Below are 15,834 nucleotides of genomic sequence, written 5' to 3' on the forward strand. Positions count from 1 at the left end.
CTTGGATGGAGTAAACTCATTTAGTCACTAAAGGGCACCTGATTTGTGTATCATCGTGAAATAGCCCCCCTCTCCATTTTGAGAGATTGGCTTAGAAGTAAAATTAGTACGTCTCGCTGGTCTTTAAAGCAGATTAATAGCTGCTTTAAGAAGAATGTACCACCTAATTAAAAATTACAAAATAAATCAGGCCTGTGAAAAAGAAGTCACCTCTCCTTACAGTTCATTCAAATCCAGTTAAACATTTTCCATGAATTTTCACATTAAGTTATTTGCTTCACAAGACTTATTTCCTATTGTTCTTCAACCGAGTGAAGAGGACATTCACACTGGCAAAATCTTTATTCTTCCTTGGGAAAATATATTACTTAAAATTCTGCATGTCAAAACTACACAGTATAAAGCTAACAACAAAAAAATGGTCCACAACAATATTTGAATACTAATGAAAAAACAGCAATTCTTCAACTTTTCTATGTTTAATTGAATCAGCTATTTCAGCGTATTGTGGGAATACATTTATCAGAATCAGTAGAGACCAAACGTTAATTATGAAGGCCAAGCACAAATGAATAATCTTATGTATAGACCCTGACACATTAGAACTGCAAAGCGCTCTGCAGATCTTATTTTATGAAAATGTGCTAAGAGCACAAATGTATAGGCCCTTAGGAAGCAATTATCCCTAAAAGATTTAGCTATAATTCAATCTGAAATATTCTAAGAGATTTTTTAAAATGGTTTCACAAAGAGGAGGATTATTTTACTTTAACTATGGAAATAGAGGCCCACATGTCTCTCTGAATGACCTCTGTGCAGTTGTGGGCATTGCCTGGAGGGAACATTTGAAACTGGCATTTTTGTTCAATCAATACAATCCTCTACAAGCCGTAAAAATATTACAAAAATTAGGAGTATCGGTTTGGCACTGTGGGACTGAATGGCCCACATCACTATAAGGAATGTTCTATGCAATAAATACATCAAATATGGAAATTTTAAATCACGTACTACCAATATGTATGGCAGAGATTAGCTAAGAAGCGATCTCTTCTTACCGAAGACGTACAGATATTCTATTGCACAATAAGATGAAATGACACAGAACGGGTCTATACAGCATGCCTATTGGTCATATGCTTTATTTGTCACATGATCCTCTGGTGTGATATGGCATCTAAAATAAAAAGTATGCATGAGTGCTTACATCATCTTTAGGATCTCCAGATCCTGGATCCAGACAATTTAGTGCCACCACACCTCTCCCAGGGTTACCATCTGTCTCGCCACTGTTTCGCCTCACTCAGGAGTCTACGGGCTGCTGCGGCTGCCTCATAGAAGGGTGACAGTAGCCCTGTGAGTTAATACAGCTAAAAATAAACCTGAATATCTTACCTATTAGACCATAACATCAGTGGAATGAAATACGTTTCTTGTGGACCGGCCTTATAATTTTTTCCGTCTGAGCAACTCACTATTGTGAGATGGTTTTAAAAAGTAAGAAAGACACAATACCTGTTGGGTTAGTGTATTTTAGACCCCATAGAGGTAAGGATCTCATCTTTTATCACAAACTTGTATGCCATCCTTAATCTAGCTGATCCCGATTACTGCTTTTAGCCTGTTAAGACTGCAAGTATCCTTGCACCACACCTGATATTTACACGTCTTCCCTGAAGAACATCTAAAGCAGATCAAATTCCTCACCTGCCATGTATCACCAGAATGCATCTTTTGACAAACTGAATCAGACAACTTTAATTAGGTTTAAGAGAGTAGGGCAAATTAAAGATTAGAAAAAAACCCCAAAACCAGAACAACTTAACAGGAACTGTCCTGGATGGAGGCAGAAGGAATACCTGGACTCCTGCAGGACAGGTGTTTACACCTGAATTAACAGTACATAGCACAGTTCCCAGTTTGCACGTGGAGGTGGTTAAAGTAAATGTAGTTCTCTGGATCATGGTGAAAATAAAAATAGTTGTGTTGATATTTAACTCTGCACCACAGAGACAAATGGCCAGTCCTATTTCTCTGAAAATGGTTGGACGGTCAGAGGGTGATCTGCAGCAGAGAGGAGACAGGAGGGGATGCTTGGGTCTGTACGTACACTCTGCACGTAGCACTTAAAATTACTGCTGAACATGTAACAAGAGGCAGGAGGCGGCAGTTAAGAACCAGAGGGTTTCACAGGAGAGGTATGTGCACCAAGACCCCCCTAGGTGTTACCTGTCAGGGGGCTCTGACTGGATATTTCTCCAGCAGGGAGCTCTGCCTCTGACCCACAGCACCGCTCATACCCATCTCTAAAGGAGTCATGACCAGTCAGTCCATATTTTCCAGGCTGTAGTTACACTAAAAAGGGGTGGTGATAAGCTTTTCATTTACATGAGTGCTTCGGTCAGAATGAGTGTTCCTATGCTGTATGTCAAAGCTAACTACTATTGCCAGTATTTCATAAGGGCATTTTAAAGTTTTCAGGGTGAAGAATTCAACCTCGCCCATCAGCCTTTGAAAACTACTCCAATGGACCTGTCCTCGCTCTAGTCAACAGTAATATGAACTGAGATATTTGTACCTACAGAAGTACAATATTAAAAAAAGTTCATCTTTACCAAAACTAGAAAAATATTCTTTTCCTCTCAGACTCCCATCTCTAAAAGACTACTAACAATTAACCTCTAACTCTGAAAAATCAAAAAATGCCTGTGACAGCCAGAAATTAAATTCTTTAAAGATTAGGTGCTGGGAGAGCAATATCAGGCTTAGAATGAAATCCTAGTAACACTCTGAACTATTAAGTCACTTCTTCCTCTGAAAATATAATTATTCTGTAAGCATTATGTCAGGCAATATTAAATGTAAAAAGTGTAGTTTCAATAAAACATTTCAGTTTTCCAACAGAAAGACTCTGTGCATAATATTTTCAATGACACAGAAAAAACAAGCCAGCATGCAATTAATGAAAAACAATACTATGTTCAATAAGTAGCACGCTCAGCAACCACTAACTTCTAGTGATACCAGATTCAAAGCAATACTATTATCGTGGTCAGAAACAGCCCTGAATGTTTACGATCTCTATTTCTAGTCATCTGAGGATGGATTGCTTTCAGTATTGCACACCTGCTTTTGTAATATTCACACCATAGATTCTGATGGCAATTATAAACCCATGGTGTGGCACACAGCCTCTCTCCATTTATTCATTATACTTTTTTTTTTTTTAACTGAGAAATGTCAAACTATAAAAGGATTTACCTTTATTCCTATACTTTGCATTGGTTAAGTTGTTGTATGAATAATGATGTTTCCTGAATATTAAAAAAAAAAAAAAAATGAAAGAGGCGGCAGAGGAAAATCTGCCTACAAATGAGAATGTCTGGATCTTGCTGCCTAAATCACAGTTCAAAAAAAGACAATACAGTATCAACAGAGTAACTTCTGTATTTGTATTGTCTCTCCTCTACCCATAAAAGAGATTTTTAAGAATACAGTGGTTGAATAGGTTGAATGCTTGCACATCTTACCCCGCATAGTATCTTATTCTGGCTAGTGGTGAGATTGCTGGTTATGTAGCTATCAATTCCACTGACATTACAATTTCCCTTTCTCAAAGCAGCAATAACCTGTCACTTTACACTGTCCTTTCTCTGACCCTCTCCCGCCTTGCTGCTCATTTTTATTCTTATTGACAAGACTTATTATTCCTCCTCCCAATTCCAACTAGCTACCCTTTTGCAAATAGTAGTATCAACTATGTGGTCACTAGTAGTATAGGTCAACAATGTTATTAATATAGCACACACTGCCGGGAGCAGATCAAACAGCAATGCCTTAAAATATTAGTTTTGCAAAGGCACCATGAAGCAAATAGTTGCAGTTTTTGTCACGTTATAACATGTAATATTGCAAGGACAGACCCCAAGAATTTAGCATTAATTACCAGCCCAATAATTTGGAGGATATGTTATTTTTTCCTGTTGTTTTCATACACAAAATAAAATAAAACCGTAACAGAAGGGTGCTGTATCTGTGTTTAAAGAAGGGGTTGTTGGCAAACACCATAGCTCACTTCTGCTGAAATGTACACAACTGATATATGCAGCCCCGAAAGCTGGCACCAGGGGCTTACAACCTTAATTTGCCTGCAAGAAGAAATGGAGATTTACCTTCAGAGCACGTTCTTGATTGTTTTCAGCAGTCAGATGTCTCGTGTTGTTTGCTGAAGTCTGGTTCTGCTCTTTCAGATGATGAAGCTCCTGCTCCAGCCGTTTGCACTGCAACGAGGAAAGAATCCCATTAAGTAGAGGAGTGTGGGCATATTTTTTTCAACAGGCCAAATGAATTAACGTAAATAACCCCATCACCATTTCTGCAGGAGTGAAAGCATCAGACAAAAGCAAGTTACAATCCCAGACCAGTACCAGAGCTATGTTTTTTAAACATGCATCATTATTCGGTTTCTTCCTGGTTGAATTGTACGCCAAAAAAAAGCTAAGTTTAGTATCAGATAAAGACATTTTTTAGAATGTTTTAAAAAGTCTTAAAAATGTTGGATTGAATTTCTCTTCCTAGTTATGCCAATATCAGGCTAGATTTTGGCTTTTATGTATTAGGTAAGTGGATATAAAGAAAGCAAAACATGCTTTTAGAAAAGCAAGCAAATGAAAGACCCTGTTCCCAAACCCAGAACCCAGCCTTTTATTAGAAAATATACATGTAATTTTTATACTTGTATTTTTCACGCTAAGCGATTACTCTAATTCCCAAACACACACCACATCCTGAAAAAAAATGTTTTAAGATTGTTTTAATATTTAACTTAATGACAAAGAATGAAAAAATTAACATTTGCTACTGTGTGCATACACACATATACTTACTGCTGTCAGCCAACCATCTATTTTAAAGATTAAAGACCTGCAAATTGTGAGCTACATTATATTTCAGTGTTTTTTATGGTAATCATAAGAGGTCTTGCCCAGTTACCCTGGTTTGAAAGAGTAATTAATTGTCAGTAGACAGTTCATTGTCTTATGAAAAAAAAACCAACCAAAAACCTGTTTTACAAAAACAAGAGGAGAGCAAAACAGATGAAGTACCAAGACGACATAGGGGAACAACTGTTAGAAGTAGGGAAAAACACAATATTAACAGAGACATTTTAAAACAGTATATTACAAGCAAGTAGTTTGGGTATCACCACCAAACCCAAAGCTGATACACACTGTTGGAACATAAGAAAATTAATTGATATAAAGTATTTTCATAAACACTTTCTGAAAACACCAATAAGAAAGGAATGACAATGGTGATATGATGCCCATGTAAGCACTGCTGTCCCAAATGAAAGACCTGCAAATATCAGTCTCTTGTGCTATCTGTGTGGAAGGCACAGAACTGAGCTTCCCATCAAGAGCGTGCAACCTACTCCTGAGCAACTCAGTATGTGGGTCAACTAAGCATGGCTCACATCAACTCTAAAGAAAGAAAAACTGCAAAATGGAGATCTGTGGGACTGCAAAAATTATAACTGAGGTCTAAGTAAAGTAAGGAGTACTGAAGGATACTAAGACAAATTTTAGACATACCAATACACAGGCTTAAACAGAAAATAAGTCATTAACAATGTGGTATCTGGCACAGTCTATAAAACAGTGATTCAATCCTATATTTGACTAAGTTTTAGATAATTGTAGGCACCCAACAGTACTATTAAAAAAATTCAATTCACATGTCTGTTGCTGTACTTCAATACTTCTGTTGGAAATCTAGGCTCATTTCTAATAGGATTACTTATTTTAAAGGCAGCAAATCTCTCTGGCCTAGTGCATTCTCTCAGTGTCTGTTGTAAAGTTTAATACCCAGTTTCATTTTTATTTCAAGAAAAAGAGAAGACAATTTCCCATAAAATAGAGAAATAAAAAACCCCCAACCCCATAGATACATTTGATTGAAAATATTTTTACAGACTTAAGACATTTAATGTCTATGTTTATCTCTCATACACATAAAAAAAAATATCACAGAATCACAGCTGTAATTCTTTTTTCATGTCCAGCATGAAAAATAAGACATGAAGGGGCTAATAAAACTACTGAAGAACAAAACCCAGATTATGCAGGTTTTTTCTCTAGCATACATGGTCTGAACACCATTAAAAAAATAAAATCGATCTACTACTTCAGGTATCATTATGACACTTTACACATTTCATCATGTAAGGTCAGCAGGCCTCTCACTTTTCTGCTTTGCCAACACTCTTCTTCAAAACGGTGCTTTGGAATTCCCAGTTTGACAACAGCACCGGGCTTCTTTACAGTGAATATTATTAGAAAGGCCAAAATCTCAATCTACCTTTAAAACATGAATTTATATCCAAGCTATTGTCCTGATTCCAAAAGAGAAGAGAAAATATGCTAAGAGCAAACCCATCTTGATATAGAGGGCAGGTTGCACAACTAAGGGCATGGGTGCAATCTTCTTCCCCTCCCCACTCTGTGGGAGACAGGCCAGCGAAACAAACCGCAGCAGTGGGATCTAGTATCCTGCAGCACATGGAGTATATACAATAAAGATGCAAGACAAGTAATATAAAGCGGATGGACTCCGTATCAAGTCTGTCTTGACATTATTACATTTACATCAATCTTGGGAGCATCTTGTAATTAATCTTTAATTTCACTTCCACTAAGAATGTTGATAGCTGAAAAAACCTAGGCATATTCAAATCACCACAGTGCTTGAATCCATTTTGAGGGTAGCACTGAAAAACTGGTGATGTAATTTGACTTTGCGCACAAGTGTCTTAATATGCTGAACACAATGTATTAACAGAAGATGTTCTGAATTATCAATCAGAATTTATTTATTCCTAGCTGTCTAGGAAGTAAAATCTTTAATTATCCTGTTTGTGAAAGTACTACAATAATACTCTTAAATGGCAACATTGTGTATGCCTTACTAAAGATTTATACGACACTTTGATACCTGAACTACTTTTAATACAGTAAAATTGCATTCTAAAAGCAAGCACTCTTTTTCACAAGAACAAAAGCATATGAAATTTCTCTGTAATCTTGCTGCAAAGAAAAGTTTTAAAAATAGAATTTAAAACAATGCAGCACTTCTATCCATTTGAGCCAACATTTTTTGGATTCTGTGTCATTGATTGTTAGCAAGGTTCAGTAAAAATAGATGTTCTTTAAAAGAACATGTGTTTTTATTGGTTCACTCCAGGGCTCTAAAATGCCAACAGCTGCAAATAAGAAACTGGATTTCCTTCTAAAAACATATATAAAAATGCTTTTTGGAGCACAGCAAAAAGAAGACATCATCCAATTCAGTACTGGCAAAAGGAAATGTTAGATGTAACCTTTTAAGAAAGCTGAAAGCTAAAGGAAGTGTTCAATTTTAAATATTATAAATAAGAATGTCTAAATACTGTCATCCCAAACTTGTGAAAATTCATACTTGGAAAACTTTCAAACAGAATCCTCTTAAAGTCAGAGACAACATACTTTGTGCAACACAGGTTGCCTAAATATCTGATCTGAGGTAACTGTGTACTTAAAAGGAAGTTCCTGTGATTTTAGCACTTTATGAATGACAGGCTGTTAATTAAGAAAACTGCTTCTTTACCTCACATACTTTGAGCACTAAAAAGATACTTCGAGGACTCAAAGAATATGAGAGCAGTGTAGATGAATGTCAAAGGGAATATACCTCGATCAGAATGCTGAAGACTTTGCTAAGTAAAGGATAATAAAGCCTCACAAATGGTAACACATCATTTTATACAGGTTTAACACAAACAATCCACCAAGAATTAGCTACATCCTGTGGTCTACCATATGCATTCAGAGTCCTGTAGCCAGAGAGGCAATACTGAAGATATAAAAAAGCCCCCCAAAACCCAACCAGAAAAAAGGTTTCCTTCCTTCTTTCAAAGGAGAACAAACCTCATGCTTGTTCTCCTCTCTGAAAACATTTCCCACAAAAAGTCTCCCACCTCAGCCAGCCTCATTGCAGCGATAACATACCTGTCCGACAGCAAACCTCTTCGAGGCCATGGCCAGTGCTCCTTGAGCAACCATTTGTGGCCGGCTGCACAGTTTTCACTACATCAGCCATTCCCACCAACAGGCACTCCATCTTCTCTTTAACCGTTATCTCCACAGCGCAGCCCGGCTGCACTCTTCTAAACACAATCTTTTGAAACAAACACCCCTGTACCCAGCAGAGGGTATATCACAAGCAGCTAAGACACAAAACGAAAAGCAAAGCAGGTAACGTACCAGAACAATCAGAAGAGATTCAGAGAGGAAAGAAAAAGATAGACAGCGAGTCTTCTCCCATCTTCTAATTTAAACCATTAGGCTATTGGTAAGCCTTTTTTAACAACCATCAGCTAACAGGATTCAGCAGCACAAGGATGTTTGTGAGAGGCGCTGGTTCAACTCGTACCAGGTGCTGACCCCTTGCAGTGACTACCCAGGTAGGACTGTTGAGAAGGCTCCAGGGGAAATCCAGACCAACTGTAAAAAGGAGCAGCTGCTGAAGGGACACTGATGGAGAGGTCAACCAGTGGGCCAGGAGAATATCACACAGTAAAGTCCTTGAGGCTTGCACAGAAAGAGACAGTTAAAAGATGGTCCTAGTTCCAGGTACACAGAAGGAGTAAAGATGGTTTACAATGAATTGAGTATTTCAGAAGATAGAAAAATCAATGCAGATAACCACTTAATAGTGTTTGGCCTTTACTAGAAAATGAGGTTGCATTAACATATCAAACATAACTTTAGCACTTGTATAAACAAATCATCTTTAACATGCTGTCAGCTTTTCAGCATTTTCTTCAACTTGTACCTATAACATGTTAATACAGCGTTATGGTGCCTGCCACATCTACACAGACTGATGGGTTATTTTTTGACCGTTACTTAACATAATTCTTCTTCACCAAGGCATTCTGAAAGTAAAAGATACAGAGATTACACAAGAGTAAAGAAAAATCTGATGCCACTGGAGAAATAACGTTAGTAGGGACAAAAATGAAATACAGCAAAGCATTAACATGAGCAGAGCAACCCCTTGCCCCCAACCCCTTGGTTGCTGTGCCATTTGTTTCACTGAAGACAACACCTATCCCTGGGGGCCTCATGGAGAAGTGTATTTAGCTCTGTGCTACTCAGGGTGATCGGACTGTTCACGTGCTTTCAAAGAGACCCAAATATTTTGCTACACCTAGGCCCCTTGCTCTCATCTCACTGAACTAGATAGTAATGTCAGGTGCACTACTCATTCTGTATTTCAGCACAGATTTGACCCAGAGAAAGGGTACTGTGACACTCCTTGGCTGAGGAAGCAACAGCTAAAGCTGAATATAACAGAAAACCAAAACACTTTCTTAATACAAATGCAGTTTTGGTAGCTAGTTAATCCTGTTACATCTATATCTGCTTTCAATATTACTATACAGCATACAATGTTTTCCGTCATCTTTCATTAAAAGGAATCCAAACTAACCCCTCCTGAACTTATGGCAATATGCTGGGGCGGGGGGGGGGGAAGTCAACACATTTTATATGCTAGGTAAAAAAAAAAAAAAAAAGAATTGATTTGTCTCTGTTAATACACGTATGAGGGTCAAAGTCTGATGAAATAAATATACTAGGACTAAGATTAGGCCAAATTCTGCACAAAGTTCTTTCCTGAATTCTGAATTACATGTGATTGTCTCATCCAATTAGTACGTACAAAAGATAGTATTTTATGAGAACATACGTGTTCAGCTAGAGTCCTTGTCGAAACCTGCAATGCTTATAATCTTAAGAATCCCCACTGGCGTATAAATACACAACTCCACTGATACGACTGTTGAAAAAAGGGACAGTGTGTAGGCAGAGAGAGGCACTGCAACGTGCTTGCCCTGCTCTGGCTCTTCCTGCACCTACGCTACTGCCTGAGTGTGGCCAGGCTGGTGACCAAGGTGCATCTGTGCTCTGACCCGATCCCAACCAGTCAGTCTCAGGTGGTCTCCGTGGTTTAATAACAGATCTTGTACATAACCACAGCCTTCCACAAGTAGCTTCATTCTCTTGTTAAATTTAAGGTAATGTATTTTTCTTCAAGTCAGACAAAAATTAAAAGCGAGCGCTTAGTCGCTTATCAGGGGTCACCCAGTGCATAACAACTTGATTGCGTATCAGGGCCTTCACTTTAAATGGCGAGTACTTTATCACATTCTGTGGACTTTTATACATGAAGACCTTGCTGAACTGGGATCTCAATTACTGAAGTAGTGAGAAATAAAAACAACCTAATTTCTACCAAATAACTTTGGAAAATCATTTATGTCCTCCAAATTACGGGAAAGTAGGAGTCCGTCTGAATGGCAGATGAACTATTTTATGACATGCATTTCTTCCATTATGTATTTTAAACAAAGTGCTCATCAGCAAAGTAAATGACAAATGGTATCTTGATGGAAAACTCACAAATACCATTAAAATATGAGGTTATGGGATACCAAGATCCAACTGCTCCACAGCATAATACTTTCACAGGGATAAACTGCAGACACATGTTGAATTAGTCAACATGTACTCACTGCAACAAACAACTGAAGTACATATAATTATCCTAGACACCAAACATTAAACCTATGAAGAAACATGGCTACTTTTTACTTTTTCACCTGTTCTATTTTTTAAGTCGTCACCTGTGGAAACATAAATACAATAAAGAACCATGTGAAGCAAACAAAACCCATCCAACTGATTCTTCTCTTGGTTTTTATTTTGTTCACCTTTTCTTATTTCGTTTATAATGACCTGCACTTCAGAATAGCTCCTAGCTCAAAGACGCTGAAGGGAATACAAGTGTTCTCAGTTCAACAGCCCTTCTTCTCCCCTCTCCCCTCAGTGGTTTTTTTTTTTTTTAACAGTCTGCCCCTTGTCCTAAATTCATCACGATTTCTGGAGAGGCAAACATCTTGCACCACTTGGATGCTGCACAACTCTTTCCTTTGCAGACAAAAATAATACCAAAGTCATCCAGTCAAAACACAAACCAACCTTTGGTGTCACTGTGAATTATGTACTTTGAACTGCAGATGTTTGGAAGCACTTATATTTATATAAATAGATTTTTAACCTTTTTCTTCTAAAATAATAATTTTAAAAGAAATAAAGAAATAAATTACTTTCTACATAATAATCACCAGAAGGATTTTTCCATTAAATTATGATTTTGAATTAAGGCTTTCTAACCTCTGAAAGAAAAGACTTTTCTTCAAAGTTCTGGCAAACCATCAACAAATGTGTTTAAATGATTATTTATACAATGCCCAGCAGCTTAGAACTACTGGGATTTCAAGAAAGAGAAGTGCTTTTGTAGAGCTTAGACCTCAGAAACATATGCATCATTAAAAATTTATATTCTATTAGTAAGAGAAACACTTAAATGTAAACCCCTTTTTTTGCAGCACTGCAATGGTGTCTCGCTCCATCAGATGCCACAAAAAGAAACGCATCAAAATACAAATGAAACCTTTTTGTCTTCCTTGTGACTATGAGTCAGTTGGAACCTGCAGCATTAAGGCAGGTAGTATGCTATATACATGGCTTGGGTTTCCTCCGGCCATTCCTTTCCCTTTCTGCTTCTGAACACTTCAAAATGCAGCAAAACAAGCTTTATTTTCATTTGAACAGTTAAAGGAGCTGTAAACTCACAGAAAGACATTCAGAAAAATCAGACCATCAAGTGTAACTGTTTCCACTGTTAACGTTAACAACCCTTAAGCACATGTGCAGCTATTCAACAGCGCTGAGTAGCCCTACGATACTCACCCACCTGACTCCATTCTCTACATATGTATTTTTACACTTCCCTTCAGTGATGACATTTCAAAGCTCAAGACAAGCTTGATCTACTTCTCAAAGAGCTCAGCACACACAGACTTTCCTAATCAATGACACTCATTATAAAAAACGTGCAAGGAGAAGAAGAGAAAGGAAAACGTTTTGTTCTTGAGCTCTACGTGATTCACGGGTCATTCAGGCACGTTCCTCTGCTGGCTGGGCCACCGGACCATGGCTCTGCCAACAGGGGGCTGCTGACAGACTCCTGATCAGCAGGAGGAAACTTCGCCAGAGCTGCTGAAACCACGGAACAGGGTCACCTTCACAGTTCCCTGCATCCACTGCCTGTGAGTTACCCACCTTACCTCACCTCCCATCCACTCTTTACAGTCATTTCAGATCAGAACATAAACGTAGTAACCTGGGGGCAAACGTTTATTCAAGAGGATGTACTGGGTCTGAAATTTAGCAAAAACGCATTTAGCTAACCTAAGAGTGATTTTTTCCTAATTGCCTGTCATATATAAAGAAGTGACTTCTGTTTTACATGGGAGTCACATTATTAATTCACTTTTTTAATTTGATGCCTATAAGTCTAATAAATAATGTATAAACTAAGCATGTAGGCTGATGAGCAGTACGCAAGGTTAGTATGCTTGCTCACACACACTCCCCACTGCAGAGTTGTAGAAACACCAGAAACTGGCACAGTACAATCAACTTCGTATAGTTCACACGTCAGTATGTTATACTCAAAAGAAAATTACCAATACTCCCAAATAATTCAGCAAATGGAAAATATTAATTAAAATTTTATCATAAGAGGGAAATATCATTCAAGAGTTAAAATTCACTTTCAAAAGCAACGACAGAAAATATTAAAAGGTAAATCTTTATTAGCTAAATTCTAAATCACTGACTAAAAAGTCTGTAAGTATTGCATATATAAAAATACATATGCATAAAATACAGTACATAAAAGACTAGAATCAGTTTTACTTTCAATGCATGGCAGCAATTCGAGCATACAGATTCAAAAGACAATTTCAGAGTAGAAACTTCTGCATAGACAATAATTCAGAGTAATTAACCTCAATATATTTAAAAACATCTAAAGAATGAAATTATACCAATCACAGAGGTCTTGTAATAAATTTGCCATTAAAATGGCATTATTAGTGTACAACTTAAGGGAGAACCAGGACTGGAATACCATACAGACTACCTGAAATATAATTTCTGCCCTGGTTGAGTAGTAAGTAGTACTGCAAAGAAGGTCCCAAAGAAGCCATTCAGAGCAGCTGGATATTAAAATACTATTCTGATCTCCTTCTACTGAAGAGTCTTAGTATCCATTTTCCAAATCAATGCAGCTCCAGCATACTCATTTACACACTATGCACCCAAAGCCAGTTGCCCAGGACCGTTATCTAGATGGTTTTAGAATACCTCTAGTGAGGGAGACAATAAAAGGACTATAAAAGACTATGTATTCCTAATAAAAAGGAGGAACTCAAATTTCAGAAAGCCACAAATGTTATTTTTACTAGCTAATTTACTTCTTTATTTCTCCTCTTTTGTTATTGAATGGAGGAAACACAAGTCGTCCCTCCTCAGTTTCTTTAGTCTCTCCCTCCTTCAAACACAGCATCTTTCCTCTTCTCTTTTGCACAGCAGAAGGTACACATACCCTAATTCTCAATTCTCACCTTGTCCTGTGTGAGGTCCATTCCACTCCACTGTCTCATTTTTGTCTGTATTTTTCCTTCATCGGGTTTCCATAAATGTTCTCTTTATTATGCAATTCTCCTCAATAACTCTTTTTTAATTACACAAGAGTTCTGTGATGTTATAATTCTTGATAAACATTGACTAATCACTTTTTCCAACACTTAAATTAAGTTAGTAAATAGGACTTTCTTGATTCACGGGATGAGAAATTAGCACAGAAAGTTTAAGAAGCTTAATTAACTGACAAAATCAAGTCAGAACTGGGATTACTACACCTAAAACCTTTGCTTTACTGACTTGACCAAATGATAGGGAGCTATTGCTTCCCGTGGCCACATATTTTGCTGGCTCCTTAGAAGAGTAGTTGGTTCCATTAAAACCAGATGGCCTGTGGCCAAGAGACAGTGTGTCAAACATCTGACACAACACACCATGACAGATAGTTGACAATTGCTTTTATTTAAAGCCTCACCCCCCATTAATAAACCACAGTGTTGGTACTCAAAAAATATATATATAGTAAAATGGAGGTAGTGAAGATGTGAAAGGTGTATGGAAAGGAGAAATTTTAGAAAGAAACATTCATGACCTGATCTTCCAACTAGATCTGGAAATTAGGAATTTGATCCTCAGATATATGCAAGGCACACATGCTGACAGAGGTATTTTTTTAGAAAGTGTAACCTTGTTTAATTGAACGTAACCAATATTAGTTAACAAGAAAACAAAATTTGGTAAACAATCTGTCATTCTAATGAGCTGGTTTTCAAATAATCTTCAATGGATTTTCTTAAAATCCATATGCAAACAAGACTATCACCTAAACGTTAAATTGGCATTTACTGCACAAAAGGACCGGACTACTTCTGGTCCATTTTGAAATATCATCACTTACTTAAGAAAACTGTATAATGGATCACTGTACAGACTTCAGATCTCTTTATTGTAATCATGGGATTGCAGCTGTTCCTTGTAGTACACACTCTCTGTTTGTCCTGATAAATACTGTACTCTCAACTGAGCCATCAGTTGCTTAAGTGGCAGTTCTATTTTTTGTTGTGTAACGTGTTCTCTCAAAATGCCTTATGTGTAATAAAAGCCACTTTAAGCTAGAGATTATAACAAACTAAAATAGCCAACTAGGTAGGTGAAAGCACAAAACTCTGCAGATACGTCAGGGACGAGAAACACTTTTTGAATAGTATTTGCTCTTTCTCCATGAAAGCAACATGCATTTTTAGGAAACTTCTTTACTGAAGATCATAACTATCTGAAAGCAATATTAATTGCTTTTTAACAGTCTGGGAATAAGTGTGAAAATGGAGTAACTAATTATAAATATTCAAATGTTATTGTGAAATCAAGTTTCTTCCTCACCAATACAGAGATCTAGGTAATGGCAAATAAATTAAAAATATATTTCAGACACATTTCCAAATTTGCTCATGTGTAAAGAGAAGAGGAATTAAAGTATTTTTTAGAAAAATCAAGAAATAAATCAGCTTTGAAAAACATTAAAGTGACTCATATGTAGAAGACAAAGACACTCCAGAAAGAAATGTTTAAGAAAGTAAACAAAAGCTCTGCAAAACTAAGCCGAAAAGAGTTAGAAATTAGGTATTGCTCAGCTTCAGTAATACTGAGAAACATCTGTAGGATTTTGGCACATGAATAAGATTTTTCAAATATTAAGTAGTGGTAGAATCTGAAGATTTTACCTCTGAAATAAAATTTAGTTTTAGCTTCACTGCTGCAGGGATCGATGTGACTAGCTACCAAAATAGATGCCCACTTCTCAAGAGGATGGACCATGCAGCTTTGAATTAACAACGACCAAAAAGCTTTCGGCCGTGTTACTGAAAAGCAGAAATGCTTAAACCTAAAATCAGCTGCCTTAGACATGTGCAATTACCAGCACTGCCCTCATCCAACTCAAAGCTTCCTGGCAATTCCACCACTCATGTAGAGGGCAGGACACCCTAAGCAGAAAAAAATTAAACCCCCCACAAAGATAGAAGAATGTTATGACAACTTCTGAAAGCAAAGTGATGGGCCTGCCTGCCAAAACAAACAAAACGGGTAAAATGCATGACTACTGCTGAGAAGTGTCTGGATACCATAGAAGACAACAAGCATGACACAAAGAGAACGTGTCATGAGACACAGCTGCTGGCTAGCCCTACAGCAGAAAGCAGGCTGATAGGACTGTTTAGCACAGAGGATTAACAAGGATTTT

The 15,834-nt window shown here is 37.3% G+C and overlaps 1 protein-coding gene across 13 annotated transcripts in view; it reads right to left on the reverse strand.

The window, feature by feature from the left end:
• The window catches only part of MIPOL1 (mirror-image polydactyly 1), a 197,332-nt gene that overhangs the window by 96,298 nt on the left and 85,200 nt on the right, over nt 1–15,834 (reverse strand). For all 13 annotated transcript variants that reach the window (XM_055820142.1, XM_055820203.1, XM_055820191.1 and 10 more), the window contains one exon: nt 4,173–4,280. In XM_055820142.1, coding sequence (XP_055676117.1) covers nt 4,173–4,280 — 108 coding nt within the window. The remainder of the gene's footprint in view (nt 1–4,172; nt 4,281–15,834) is intronic.

Source organism: Falco peregrinus, chromosome 1 (genome assembly GCF_023634155.1).
Source record: "Falco peregrinus isolate bFalPer1 chromosome 1, bFalPer1.pri, whole genome shotgun sequence".
Taxonomy (NCBI): domain Eukaryota; kingdom Metazoa; phylum Chordata; class Aves; order Falconiformes; family Falconidae; genus Falco; species Falco peregrinus.